The sequence below is a fragment of the Crotalus tigris genome, unplaced genomic scaffold (genome assembly GCF_016545835.1).
Source record: "Crotalus tigris isolate CLP2741 ecotype Arizona unplaced genomic scaffold, ASM1654583v1 scf7180000024286.1529876, whole genome shotgun sequence".
Lineage (NCBI taxonomy): Eukaryota > Metazoa > Chordata > Lepidosauria > Squamata > Viperidae > Crotalus > Crotalus tigris.
In genome coordinates, this window is record NW_024100459.1 from 543,538 (window position 1) to 559,214 (window position 15,677).

At 41.0% G+C, this 15,677-nt stretch overlaps 1 protein-coding gene across 2 annotated transcripts in view; it reads right to left on the reverse strand.

Annotated features, from left to right (window-relative positions):
- TYRO3 (TYRO3 protein tyrosine kinase) overlaps positions 1–14,850 on the reverse strand; it is a 72,467-nt gene extending 57,617 nt beyond the window's left edge. Inside the window, exons 1-2 of one of the 2 annotated variants that reach the window (XM_039323891.1) lie at positions 14,016–14,850; positions 4,088–4,271 (exon numbers count right to left, since the gene is read on the reverse strand). In XM_039323891.1, coding sequence (XP_039179825.1) covers positions 4,088–4,271; positions 14,016–14,109 — 278 coding nt within the window. In that variant the 5' untranslated portion in view covers positions 14,110–14,850. The remainder of the gene's footprint in view (positions 1–4,087; positions 4,272–14,015) is intronic. The other variant, XM_039323890.1, reaches the window with a different exon arrangement.
- Positions 14,851–15,677: the final 827 nt, after the last annotated feature.

The following is a 15,677-nucleotide window of genomic DNA, read 5'->3' on the forward strand; positions in this document are numbered from 1 at the left end:
AAATATGTTTGTTTTACAAGAGTGAACGGGACACAGCAAATGTTCCTTCATAAAAGAAATTACTTAAGGATCTGTGATTTTTTTGAACTTACTCAGCATAGCTCAAATTTAATAAGCTCCAAACAAACTAATCATTTTCTTATTATAATGCCTTTGGGAGTATAACTCATTTCACTGGGATGAGATACAGCCATGGATGTCCACAGGAGATACAAGGGGTGGTGATGGTGAGGCAAGGCAATAAATGATGAAGCATGCGTGATGTCATGATGCAAATACTGTGACTTATATACTTGTCTCAGATGTCAGGTAAATAATAACAACATTTAGGAAATGCATCACTTCAATTTGTTGTAGAAGCTGTTAGGGGCGACATCTTAAAAACCTGATCCAAGAGAAATATTCTACTCTCAGCTATTAATTTGCATGGTAATATATATATCATTTTCTCTAGGAGCTCAGGTGGATGTTCATGGGCAGCTGCCTTCATTTTTTCCATGCCACAATAACCCGGTAAAGTAGGCTGAACCAAGAGAAAGTGAGTGGTCAAATATATATATATATGCCAGAATTTCCATGACTGAGGATGGATTTAGATCTGAATCTCCCCAGTCCTAGTTCAATGCCTTATCCACCACTCAGCACTAGCTCTTAAAATTATCAAACTTTCTACTAGGGACAGTGTCCAGCTTTGTAATAACTAAACCCACATTCTGGACATTAAGACAGGAAGTCTACTCTCATATTTAGGTTTCCCTAATTTTCCTATTAATTTGCTGTCTGTCCTGCCCTGCCCTTCCATATAGTATTATTCAACCAACGTAACCCGAAGTCTCCAGTGGAGACTTTAGTTAGGATTGCCTGAGGTACAAACGTTAAAGCTTGTCACTGTAGAACACTGAAATATTAATTTCCTGCAAACACTGAGATATCAATTTCATTACAGAAGCATAATAAAATTTCAAGGGCTCTGCTGACAATTTACAAATCTCAAGAAACTATTTATTTGGAAGGCTTCAAAGGGGATATTTCCAGATAGCTTCTTCTCAAATACATCTGACAAAAGCACCAGGAAAACTGGTTCAAGTTTTTTTATACACATACACAGAAGCACACTAAGCATCTTTTCTATGTTTTATATCAACTGTCTGAAGTATTGCACGCTTGGCTTAAAGTAAATGATGGAGTAAATACACTGGGACATTACTTGTGGGAGATGACTAAGGCTTGGTTTGTATGACACATCTTTTTCTCTCAACAGAACCCATATTTGATCTAAGAAGTACAGCCTGAATTAAACTCTCTCCTTTTAATCAAAGTCAAGGAGAAAAGAATGTGAAAGGGGAAAAAAAACAATGTCAAGGAAATGTTTACTTATATCTCAGAAGCAAATTCTCTTTCATGCATTCTTAAAGTTGGAGGGAAATGGAAGTTTTTTTCTGGATTCCTTAGCTAATAAAGCTAAGAGGTTGGGAATGGACAATTCAATGTCAATTTGCATTCTTGCACTGGAATATTCTGCCTCTCTATTACTTATAAAAATGACCTCTTATTTTATGTATGAATCCAGGATGTAAAAAACAAGACCCCTGGTTAAAAATTACACACAGTAAGTAGCAGCACCCACACAACTGGGTCTGGGTTTAGAAGTAGGGCTAGGCCTGGTTAGAACTGCCAGGAAGATTGCTGTGTTTAGTCAAACTGGGAAGTTAAAAAGTAGCCCCAGAGAAGGGCATACAAAGCTGCATTTCTCCTGTTGCCAAGAAAACTGCATTTATAGATCCACCTTTATCTTTATTTTCATGTATTTGCAAAACATATTCTGTTTCCAGTGATTACAATAGGTAAGTGGTGGCGAGCCTATGGCACGGGTGCCAGAGGCGGCACTCGGACCCCTCTCTGTGGGCACACATGCCGTTGCCCCAGCCTTGCCTCTGCCGCGACCCCCTCATCAGCAGCCTCCCTGGAGGAGAATCGCCCCCAAGCATGGCCCATGCAGAGCAGCGCAGCCAAGGACATGGCAGCCAGGCAGCGTAGACAAGACTCTGCCCTCACGTGCCATCGCACACAGTTGATGCTGCGGGGCGTGGGCAGAGGGTGTGGCTGCCATGGTGCTGCTGGGCTGCCTGGGCGATCTGCGGCGGGCCCTGGAGGCGGTGAGTGGCCCTGCGGGCAGGCAGGGTGGGGTGAAGCAGGGATGGGGCAGGGGGTGGAGCAGGGCAGGGCCAGTTTTTGGGCACTCGGTCTCTAAAAGGTTCGCCATCACTGCAATAGGTTATCCATAGCCACAAATGTGCTACAGGTAAGTTGTCTGGCACCCACCAAACCGTCTATCTTATCAAAACACTTTTGTTTCTTCCTTTCTTAAATTCCTAGTCCTGCAAGTGCCATCAAGAAATTCTAATAAATGGAAAGGATGAGTGGTACAGAAAAGAAAAAGATTGGGTGGTTGACAGAGAGATGGTACTGTGAAGTTTTACCAGTTGGACGTACAGTTGGACATATTTCAAATGGGCTTCTTAAGATCAGGTTGCAAAAATAGTTTTCCTTAAGCCACAGGGATAAATAAAAGCTCCAAAAACTTCCTTTTTCTGACTCCAAGAATATCTGCAGTGTGTGTGTGTGTGTGTGTGTGTGTGTGTGTGTGTGTGTTGTTAAAAGTCATAATGGCAATAGCAGCCATGCAATCAAAGGTCTGTGGGTTGTGACTACCATCTTGACTTTTCTGATATCTCCCCTTCTCATGGATGTCCCAGTATATCCCTGGAGTCCCTCTACCATAATTTTGAAAAACAGTAATACCATTTGTTCCAAAGGTGCTTTTTCAAGAGACAACTATACTTTCTTGTTTTGCTTTGAAGATGTCAGAGCTGAAGAAGGTCCTTGGATGAGAAGCAAAAGATCTTCAAACAAAAAAACAAGGAAGTCTAGTTGCCTCTTGAAAAACCACTTCGGGACAACCATGACCTGGATGACTGAGAGTTTCTATAGACCAGTGGTGGCAAACCTATGGCACAGGTGCCAGAGGCGGCACTCAGAGCCCTCTCTGTGGGCACGTGCGCTGTGGCCCAATTCTAAGCCTTCAGCTGGGTTTTATAAAAGGTTCAATCAATCAATCAATCAATTTCAACTTCTCGCGGGAAAAAAAAGTTCTTGCAAAATTGGAATTGACTGATTGAACTTTTTAGTCCCACCCAGTCTGCCGTTACCACCGCAGCCTTGCCCAGCCAATGTGCCACGCCCAGCCAATGGCCACACCCAGCCGGAACCCGACGATGCATAAATGGGTTTTGGGTTGCAGTTTGGGCACTCGGTCTCTAAAAGGTTCACCATCACTGTTATAGACAGAAACACCACTTACCATTATTTTGCTACAGGCACAAATCCCCTAAAATAAGCTTAGCAAACCAACAAAAAACAAAGAGACTTTCCTCTCCTACAACAAAGGAAGAAATTGAAAATCCACCCACTTAGCATTCTCACAGTAGTTTTGTCCCTCCAAAATGCAGTCCTTAAAAAGCTGCCCACTGTTGCCTATAGCAAATAATTCTCACTCAGGCTGTCTTATGGGAGGAGGGGGAAATTATACTGAACTTGTTCAGTATTGTCATAAGCATTGCTACTAAATAATGAATGCATAGTGCCTTAAGCATTTCAATAGTATGTACAAATGTTATAAATTATTAGCAACAAAAATGGGGAAAGAACTAGAAAGCATGAAAAGTTTAGATCAGTGTTTCTAATCTCAGCAACATCAAGATTTGTAGACTTCAACTTCCAGAATTCTATATTGGATGTGAAAGTCTGCCCATCTTAGAGTTGTTGGCTACGATTCATGAGATATTAAGCAAATAAAGAATAAATCCAGGAAACAAATTGCCCAGTTGGATATTTTACCTGGTGCCTTAGGCTCAACCTAAATTATTTCATGGGACTGCTGTGAAAATAAATAAGGGAGGACGAGAGAATCACAAATGCCCTTCCCCACATACAATGTTCCACAGAAAATGTCAAAATAAACTAATCTTTAATATTAGCATTAATCATAGATTGATCTAACATATTCTGTTCTGTATTTCATTCTTACCTGAGGAAGCCTATCCAGTGTTCTTCATTTACTGGAATGTACACCTGGTCTATACCCTGCACCACAGCTCCATCCTTGATCCACAGCATCTCCGGTTCTTCCATTCCCTCCAGGCTACAGTTCAGCTTCACTGGCTGCCCCTGGGACACAGTCAGTTTGATTGGCATTTCAACCCCTTTTGCTTCTGGAAAGAAGAAAGGAAAGGTTGGGAATACAGCAGATCAATCAAGGTTACTGATCTGTAGGGTAACACAGTCAAAGAACTAAATGCACAACCACTCCAATGCACCTCATCTGAAGCTTTTTATAGATATTGGGATAATTACAGGATAGGAACACTGAATTTCCAGTTAGGAAATAGCAAAGGAGAATAAAACTACGCAGGACTTCTTCAACAATGTGCCAATTTGGAAATCAGCAGGATGAAGCCCAGTAGCAATTTTGCAGCAGTACACGCAGATGAAGTAGGTATACTGGCAAGACTGCATAGTTAATGCTTTTGAAAGAATTATTCTCAGAACAATAGAAAAATTCCACCCAAATTCCCTCTGGATCCTTTTTGACTCCCAGGTAATATTCATTCTTTAAAGAAAGCACTATTCTTATGGGAAGAAAAAAAAAACCATTCACACAGAGGGCCATTCAGTTCATAGCATCTCTTAATTGCAAAAGCTTTTAAACTGTGTGAAAATTCTATGGATAGAAAAGTATGATTGAATGCTAGCCCTGAAAGGAAACCAGCCACTTTCAGAACATATTTCTCTCTCTCCTTTTCTCTTCCTTCTCCCCCCCCCCCCACACACTCCATGTGTAGTGAGGAATTAGTTGAACCAGTAGCCAGGCAACCCCCAAACTCAGGATGCATGCCAAATGCTGATCTCATCTCTCTTTGGAAAGGTGTCACTAATTCATTTGCAGGTGGTGATGTTTCTCCATTTTCTATTGGAATAAATGTATTCTTCAGGGTATGTTTCAGGGCCATCAGACACTTTTAAAGTCACGGGAGGAGACCATGAACATGTATAAGGAAGACCTTTAACAGACCACATATTCTGAAGTGTAATGTATTAAGCATTGGTGGAAAAGATGAAGATATACTGCTTGGAAGAAAATAAATTAGATGATAACTAAGCTTCAAGACAGGAGAGATTTCAGCCACTAGAGTAGACTATTGCCTGGTCATTATTAGATCTTTGGTAGCTTTATATCATCTTGGTTACTTTTGGAACTATTTTGTATAAGACGATATAATTGAACAATGTTATTTTTTTTTATACTTCAGGCATACTGATGGCAAAAATATACCATGATAGATAATAATAATAACAATAACAACAATAATAATATATTTTTAAATAAATCCAAATGATTGTAATTCCATTCTATTTAGCAGTGCATCGTTATTAACATACTCCAATAAATTCTTCAAATTGTATCGAGTGGAATGGTAAGTCTTAGAATCAATCCAACTGCTCTTGGGATGACGGAGAAGAAATAATTACATAAATATAGTGTTATCTTTGCACCAGTGGAATTCCACTAGCAGAAAAATATAAAATACAAAATAACAGAGCTGGAAGGCACCTTAAAGGTTTTCTAGTCTAACCCCTTGCTTAAGCAGGAGACCGTATACAATTCTGGACAAATGGCTGTCTAATCTCTTCTTAAAAACCTCTACAGTTAAATTCATTCTATACTCTAAGAATAGCCCATCTGAGATAAAAGAATTTTAAAATCTATATTTATGCGAATGCCACTCAAATTTCAAATCGTGACCTTCTAAATCCAATAACCTTCTATTTCTTAACAACATACACTTTTCGTTCAAATCAAATAGCAGGCTGCAAAATATAGTTTCAAATCTGCTAGGCCCTAATTTCCTTTTTCCTTCACATCTTGTAATACCTTATATTTAACTCGTGTTTTTTTAATTCCTTGCCATACAAATTTAGATATATCCTTCTGTCATTGTTTAAATGCTACATCAGGTATTGTCTGAAACAAAAATAACATTCTAGATAAAATATTCATCTTAGTCACAGAAATTCTATCTAACAATAACAATTGTAATTGATCCCATCTTAACATGTCTTTTTGACTTCATTAACTTAACAATTATCTTGAAATAAGATAACATCATATTTGTCAGTTATACTGAATATTTTACCTTCTTCTCAATCTTAAAAGCTGTTTTATTCCTCAATTCTATTTGATCTTGTATCTTCATATTTTCAGTTAACATCTCTGTCTTCTGTTTATTAACCTTGAAACCTACTAGTCACTAAAATTCTTTCAATCTATTTTTAATTTACTCAATTTCTTTTAAGGAATCTGCCAAAACCAAATCTTCTACAAAAATTGTCAACTTGTTGTATACCTTTATTTGATATTTCAAAAACTGAAATAAACAAAACAGAGACTGTGGGCAACTTTGTCTTATATCTTTTTGTATCTCACATTAACTATAGGCACTCAAATATTGGAAGACTGCTATCATGTCAACTCTAGTCCTTCTTTTTGTTAGACTAGACATACCCAGTTCCTGCAACCATTCATCATATGTTTTAGCCTCCACCCTCTAATCATCTTTGTTGCTCTTCTTTGCATTCTTTCCAGAGTCTCAGCATCTTTTTTGTATCGCTGTGACCAAAGCAGCATAAAGTGACACTAGTCTTTCATGTGGCTTTGATACTATCTCTGTACTGATGTAACCTAGGACTGTATTGACTTTTTTGGCAGTGCAGCACACTGCTGGCTCATATTTAAGTGATTGTCCACTAGGATTCCTAGATCCCTCTCAGGGTTACTGCTGTTGAGCCATGTACTACTTGTTCTATATCTGTGCCTTTGGTTTTTTGCCTGTGTGAAACCTTACATTTCTCACACTGAACTGCATTTTGCTAGATAGGGCCCAGTGTTCAAGTCTGTCAAGATCCTTCTGGATCTCAAGCCAATCTTCTAAAGTATTGGCTATTCCCCTCAGCTTGGTGTCATCTGCAAATTTATAAACTTATATTAACTTGCCTCCAACATTCATATCTTCTAAAACTTTGAACAAAAAAATCCAGTTCAAATTATCAAAAGTGCCATGATCTAAGAAAATGCTTGCCCTGCTAATATTGGTGGCAGTTTTCTCCTTGGAAGTGTATTTCTTTATTAAACAAATTTACATGGTCACCCAATTCAAACATGGTGACTCTAACTGGCTTACAACATTTAAAATTCATTGTATACAAAAACCTGAAATCCTCACTCCCCTTTGATTAGAGCAGTGGTGGCGAACCTATGGCACGGGTGCCAGAGGTGGCACTCGGAGCCCTCTCTGTAGGCACACATGCTGTTGCCCCAGCCTTGCTTCCACCCGCAACCCTCTCCTCACCAGCAGCCTCCTTGGAGGAGAATCGCCCCGGAGCGTGGCCCATGCAGAACAGCACAGCCAAGGACATGGCAGCCAGGCAGCAACTCTGCCCTCATGCCCCAACGCACACAGTTGATGCTACGGGGCATGGGCAGAGAGCATGGCCGCCATGATGCTGCTGGGCTGCCTGGGCGATCTGCAGCGGGCCCTGGAGGTGGTGAATGGCCCTCCGGGCAGGCAGGGTGGGGGGGGGGCAGGAGGTGGGGCAGGGGTAGGGTCAGTTTTGGGGCACTTGGTCGCTAAAAGGTTCGCCATCACTGGATTAGAGTATTGTTTTCTGCTTGATTGTTTTGGCTGGTATTAATCCTTGCTCATTTGGGTGTTGGCTGCTGGAGAGAATGTGTTCTCCAGTTTCTCTCCAGCAGCCAACACCCTAAAAAGGACCTACCAAGGAGAAACCACACCCCCACTAAAATGGAAGGGCAAGCTACTGTATATAAACAGAGAGCAAACCCCATGCTCACTAGCACCGATGAAGTTACCTAGTTGAGTAATGAAATGTCTGCAAGCAAACAACCAAATTCAGAAAACACCGAGGACTTGCCGTTCAACCCTGAGCTACATATATTCTCTTCTATTGGAAGTAATAATGTCTTCCATCAAGTATTTAGTTAAACATTTCTATTTAACCAATATTAAAATTTTAATTTAATCAATATTATTTTTTTTCTGGTTCCTATTGGTTTGTTTATATCTGAATTTGAATTTTCTTTTCAGTTATAAGGCTCTTTAATTGCCAAACAGATTGCAAGGAAATGTATAAGAGGGAGGGAGGAGGAAGGAAGGAAGGAGGGAGGGAGAAAGGGAGGAAGGAACTACATTATAACTTAACATCTGTAGCATATTCTATCAAAATTTTCCAACTACTGTCCAGAACATTTTTGCTGAAGTTCTAACAACATGGCATGCTACAAAGTTTAGCACTGACTACATGGTAAGATTTGGCAGAGAGCCTTTTTAATTATGATACCTGAGTTGCAGATTGCTTTCTCCAGAAATGTGCACCAGGCAACCACATTATAGTTCTTCCAGTGGAAAATGGAATTTAATACTCCCAGTTTTTTCAACCATAAAACCTTTTAGGGGTTTTAAAATGCTTTGTACTAATCTCCTGTTGTAGTTATTTTATATTGCAGCCAGTTTTGCTCTTTTTCAGTTCATATTTGTATTTTATTTCATATATTGCTTTATGTTATTTTACTATAGTATTGTAAATTGTTTAAAGTATATTGGTATACAATATAAATACATTAAATAAAAATTAAAAAATCACACACTTGTGTAACTAAGGAACCTCTGCAGAATAAAAGCATTTTGTTCTATTATGGATTTCTAACTTGCTTAACAGCCAGTAAAACCAGTAGTTCCCATGCCATTTTCTTTGTAATGTTTTCTTTGTTGTTTGTTTAACTTAAGTAAATTGCTAAGAGCAGTGAAGGTGGCAAAATATACAACATTTAGACACAGCACTTTTTTGTACTGGGCTAAGGAATTAATCACACACTTGGAAACATGCTCTAACCCCTTATTATTTAATTCAACAAATTAGATTAAATTATGTATGTTTATGCATGTGAGCATGTGGCAGAAAACATCCTCCCTCTCAGTGTGCATCATTTTGAAGCAATAAAGCCCTGTGCTATTTGCTCTGTGACCATGCCATATATACACAAAGTGGCCTTATAAAATGACAGTCTTATGAAATAAAGGCAATATTTTGCAATAACAAAACTGCTCAGCTTTTCAGCAATCCACTTGCTAAAACATAATCATGAACAAATACAGCTATCTGTGCAGACAACTTCAGATTTAAGTCATCGTTCTTGCTGAAATCTTAAGTAAGCAAAGTGTATTTCACATTTGAAGGAGAGCCCTGCACAAAGAACAAAAAGAAAAAAGGAAAGGAAAAATAAAGTTCAGTATATTTTTGGCTTTTGATTATGAAAAATGAATAACCTCTTAAGGCAAAGGTAATTTTGGAAAAATTATAGGGTATGTATATATTTTCTGTGGAAAAACACAGCATTCATTCACATGTGTGCATGTGTGGACACACAACTGTTGCTTAACTGAAGCATAGTCAATAATGTATCATTACAGTGTAATGATTATAGAAATAAGAAGTTGCTCTCAGTTAGCAGTAACTTAACAAATCTTTTGCATTCAAGGATCTTTAATTCTAAACCTAAAATAAAATAAAAGCTGCCTAAATGGTTGGGTGTAGGTATGAGAAATACACAAAAGAAGTTGCACAACGCAATGAACTCTCTACCAGTTTCACTCTTGCCAACCTTGATTCCTATTGGCCTAATCACCAGTAAACCACTATTCTCTCTCAAAGTAGGAAAGACATTTCAGTTTACTTATGCAGCTACCAGCTAAATATAACTAATAATTACCAAAGGCCTTCTAGATGTTTTTGCAGTGTAGCATATTAACTTTCTGTTTCTGCAAACATTGTCTACTGATAGCAAGTATTGGGATTCTTAAGAGGGGGGAAAAAGAAAATAGAAATGTATGTTTATCAGAGGAATATTCCCCTAATTCCCATTGTATTAGGTGCCAGATATATATGACTGCAATGTAGGTTTGCTTGAATTTGGAACAGGCATCTTTTACCTAGCTCAGGGGTAGGCAACCTTGGCTCTTTTATGACTCATGGACTTCAACTCCCAGAATTCCTGAGCCAGCCATGGAATTCTGGGAGTTGAAGTCCACGAGTCATAAAAGAGCCAAGGTTGCCTACTCTTGACCTATAATGCAAATATAATTCCCAGAATTCTGAAAAGGATATTGTGACCACATCAATGGTATATCAGGCTGGGGAAAGCAGACTTGGAAAGTATTTCAAAGTTAATGACTCCATGCTACAGATGACTGATGGACACTTCTTAGTCAAAAAGATGCATGGTTCAAGTTCTTACATTTACAGCAGTGGTTCTCAACCTTTCTAATGCCGTGACCCCCAACCATGTGGTCGTAAGTCGAGGACTACCTGTATTTTCCTGCGGGTGGGGCAGGAGGAGGTGCGTATGCACTGCCTCCTCTCCTGCGGCTGGAGTGCACGCTAGGCAGGCCGAAGGTGCACGCAGGCCGTCGCCCAGCAACCACCTCGGGCCAGGAGCACCGCATATGCGTGGTGCTGCCCCCTGCGCCGGCCGAGGCGTAGCTGGCAAGCGGCAGCGACAGCGCAGGCCGATCACCGGCTGGGCCACCAGCTGGCCCAACTCAAGGGAGGTAAGGCACCCACCAGGCCCCACGTGCGCCAGCAACCCTCCCTGCGCCCACCGCTGCCCTGCTAGCCTTACCTTGGCCACCGCATGTTCGGTGCGGCGGCAGGCAGGCCCAGGCGCTCCTGGGCAGCCATGGCACGTGGCAGTGAGGGCGCAGGCCAACCACCGGCTGGGCCACCAGCTGGCCCAGCCCAAGGGAGGTAAGCCACCCGCCAGGCCCCATGTGCACCAGCAACCCTCCCTGCACCCGCCGGCCTCCCACCTCCCACCTCCCACCCCTGGACTTCTTTTACTTACATTTAGTAGTTGCTCAGCAGGGAGGGTTGGAAACGTCCAGAAAGCTCGCCTTAGCTGCAGACAACTTGCAGCACCGTTTGCAGACTGGGACTTTTGGCGGGCTCAACAAGGCAGAGACAGCCTGGACAATTCCTATTGGCTTTTGAAAGCCAATAGAATTAGACTATATTCAAGAGAGTCTATTCTATTGGCTTTCGAAAGCCAATAGATTCTATTGGCTTTCGAACGCCAATAGAATAGAGTCTCTTGAATAGAATCTATTCTATTGGCTTTCAAAAGCCAATAGAATAAGAGGGAGTAGCACAGCTAAGGAAAAGGGGGAAAAATGGCAGACTGCGTTGTTTGGCGACCCCCGTGAAATGGTCGTTTGAAATGGGGTCGCGACCCACAGGTTGAGAACCGCTGATTTAGAGGAATCTCAAAAACCTCAGCATTTTCAACTTGCTCTCATAGTGACTCTAATTAGTCTATCTATCTATCTGTCTGTCTATCTATCTATCTATCTATCTATCTATCTATCTATCTATCTATCATCTATATGCCACCTTTATTATTTTTATAGATAACTCAAGTCAGCAAATACATAAAATGCTCCTTCTATTTTCTGCACAACAATCTTGTAAGGCAGGTTATGCTGACAGAGAATGACTGGCCCAAATTCACCCAGCCAGCTTTTGTTCTAAGGTGGGACTAGAACTCACAGTCTCCTGGTTTCGAGCCCGATGCCTTAACCACTACACAGATTGTGCTACCCAAAAGAGGTACAACTGAGGACTGCATTTACAGAGTCCATAGATATGGAAGGATCTCCATGCTTTCCAGATACTATGATCTAGGTCTGCAAGTAAGATAAGATCCACATTAATTCTCAAAAATATTTTCCCAGTAGAAAATATCCAGGATAGTTTCTGACCCACAAACTTAAATTATGCCAAAGAATCAGCATTACTGCTTTCCTTTCAGGTTGATTTTTTATTTTTTTAAAAAATTCTATCTATTTATGTCCACTTCTTATTTTCTGCCCACAGATTATTTTGACTCAGTACTGACATCAGCCTTCAGTCAGTCACCCTAACCAGCTAATTTTGGAAACTAGTAACAGATGGATCCCACCTGGAATTATTAGTTCATGACCCAGTGACAACATTTAGGGTTTCAAACTGCAATAATTCACCAATACAGTGGGAGGGTGAGGGATTATAATAATAGAGTTGCTCCCTAAATAAATAACTTCCAAATTTTAACCTGTTCTGAATTAGAAAACAAAATATTAATTTCAATAATTTTACAAATGTTACTGATTCATTGGAAAATCTATTTGTGCATTTGTGATATTGCAGTAGAGATCTTGATATAACATTATTTCTATCAGTATTTCACAAAAACATTAATGAGGCATATAAAGGGTGATGTGATCCAAGTCCTCAAAACATTGTGTCAGTGGTATATTTATTATCACTTGTAGAAGAAGTAAATAGTTTTTTTTAACCTCCTGTCTTTCCATAAAGATGAATGCCTGGGATAAAGTCACAGAGAGAAAAAGGATAACCTTATGTTCAAGAGCTGTAGCCAATATTCAATTATGGAAATATAAATAGAGCTGCCAAAGACCTCAAATATGTTTATGATGTTGACGCAATAAAGAAGTACTAAAATAGCCAACAATTCTTATTCTAATAGATGGCAGGCCAAGACATTTTGCTGCCTGAGATATGCATGCTTGCAACTTCCCATGACCTTAGCTAGCCATAGTGCCTGAAGTCATTATTTTGGTACATGGACAAAAAGTTCCCCAAGTATCTTTCCCTTTTGCCATACAGGTAAAACATATCATAAAAACTAACAAGTCACTGCCCTTTTACCATCCACAACTTAATCTACCTGGGACAGCTGCCTGAGGAACCTATGGCATTCCAGGTGTTGATGAACTACAACTCTCAACACCCTGGTGGACTGGTGCAACAACTGGAATTACAGTTCCAAACTACTGGAGAGTCACAGATTACCCACTCTGACTTGATGATAGAGCCTGGTTTTAAGGGCAAAACACTTAAATATATTTTACACTAAATATCTGTGAATGAACATTCTCTTAGATTGTAACTTTTTCAACCTTCATATGTGCTAATCCATTCAAATCCTCACTTAAAACCTCTACAAAGATAATGAGGCCATCCTGCAGGGACCATAAGAGCATCTTATTGGACATTTCATTTAGAACTGGCTGAATCCATCCAATTAGAAAGCCTTTAATAGGAAGGCTCTCCACAGGAGTGAGGTCCTAACTCTCCCAAGGACTCTTCAAATAATGTTAGAATTGGAGAATTGGGAAAACAGGCAATGGAGTGGAATGGAAGAATCAGATTCTTGGCATGCAAACTGTTAGTTCAACTTGACATGTACAAAGATGGGCATGAAATCACTATCATCTACAAAATAATCATAACAAAAAATAACACCAGCGATTAAACAAATATAAACAATGAAATACATTTTCCTTCAATTTTATCATTTGTTTCAGCTCCAACGAGGAAAGATGCAGGCCAGTCTCACAGCACTGGGAGTAGATGGGAAAATCATTGTAACTACTGAGCTTAACCCGGGGCAGCAGGGAGAGCTTATCTGCTGGAAGTCCCTTCGGAGGAAGAAGAAAACTATCCACGGGAGTTTACTATTCGCCTCTATCGCAAATCTATTTGGGTTTGTTTGTTTGTTTTTAAAGAAGGGCTGTCGGGACAGGAGTGCCCGAAGGCGAAGGGATCCCACTCTAAAGCAACCCGAGACCCGGTTGTGCCGCTTCATCCACTCGGTTGCAGAACAGAAGTGACCCATAGCCCAACAAGAAACTCGAACCGGGAGCACACCCACTTGGGAAAGGTAAAATCCAGCGGGCGGGAGAGTGTGAAAGGGGCAAGAACCGGTAAAAAACAAGTCGAGAGTCTTAACCGAGAGGAAACTCGGAGGAGCGGAATCTCCTTACCTGTTACAGCCCTGAAGTCCCGCGAAAACAGAGCCCATAGTGCCGGCAACAGCAACAGGAGTCCCCACATCTGCATAGTCTGCTTCATCTCCATCTCTTCCCCTTCATCATCTTTATCACCATCCTCCTAGCGACCTCCAAAGCGGTTGTCTCGCCTCGGTCCCCAAAATTTTAACGACGGGGAGGAAAGCAAGGGGGAGGAAAAGGAAGAAAGGGAGAACGGGCAGACGGCAAAGCAATAAGGGAGGGGGAAAAAAGGGAAACCAACGACGCCCCTTCCTTGAAAGAAAAGCTGGCGGTCCGCGCCCCCTCGAGCTGGGCGCGAAGAGGGGCTCGGCACCCACGCGACCGCGCACGGCAAGCTAGGAAAAGAAGCGGCTGGAGATGGCAGCGCCAGGCACCCCACCAGCGCTTGGCTCGGCCGGCGGCTCTGCTCTCTTTCCCTGAGCTTGTGATCGCCAAGTCGGGAAGGTCCCCCCCTGCTGGCCTCCCTCCCGCAGTGCACAGAGTTCATCGGGCCGCCGAGCCCGCAGAGTTGAGCTTGGCCCCGACGCGGAGCTCCCTCCTTCGGCCGGCGCGACTTCCTTCTGCGAGTCTTGGACTCGGCTTCTTGCTTCTCCCTCCAGGAAATGGCGCTTTCAGGAGGCCACAGCTCTCCTTCTCATGACATCACCGGCTTCATGAATATTAATCCGTCGACGGCTGATCCCATTGCTTTCCCGAAGTTTATTGTTTTATTCTCCCGCGAAGTGGAAAATAACAGGCCTGCGGCAGAATCAACGTGGTTTTCCCGCGAAGAGAGCCGTTTTCAAGGAGAAGGGAAGGCGCGGATGCGACCTTTTTTTTTTTTTTTTTTTTTGCGCGCAGGTTAGTCAGCGAGCCGCAGTTTCTACTCAAGGAGGAGCTCATCCCAAATCAAAGAGGGTCGTGATTTGAAAAGAGAGAGAGAGAGAGAGAGAGAGAGAACGCAGAAGGATCTATGTCAGAAGTGGACAAATAATTAAGGATAACCCTTGATCAATCCTCATCTATAGAAGGACGCCAGTAGATCCATCCTAATAAATAATGTTTACAAAGGCATACAGCATCGATATGAATTTTCCAGTAAAAATCCAACAGTGAGAATTTAGTCTCTTCTTTCTTTTTCTTTTTAACAGATTTTACGTTTTATATTCAGTTTTTATCAGACGTTCTTCACAGAATATTTTCCATGGGATCAAAGCATTACATTCAGTTTCATTGGACATTGTGAAATAAGGGAATGTGGGAAATTCTTCATTATGAACATTATACAGAATATATGGTTCAGATATTTTATTTATTTTGTTTAGCTAACTTGTGTGAACTCAGTTTTGTTCCAGGTCCTCAGTTTTGTTCCAGGCAGCTGCATAATATTTCTTACTCCAAGACCATTGCTATAGCAAAAATCTTGCAAGTTAAAGTGGACTAAGTATAGTGATTGGCCCGAAGTTATTAAACTAAATGCGGGCTTGAACCAGTCTCCTCAGTCCTGTGTATATCCTACCTTGTAATTAGGACCATCGACCAATCGGCATTATGTCTAACTAAGTTGGGGAATCTGAGTTATAGACTCTCTCTCATAGACCATTTTGGAAGTTCTATGTAGTAAAACTTAACATTTTTACTACATTTAGTTGGTGT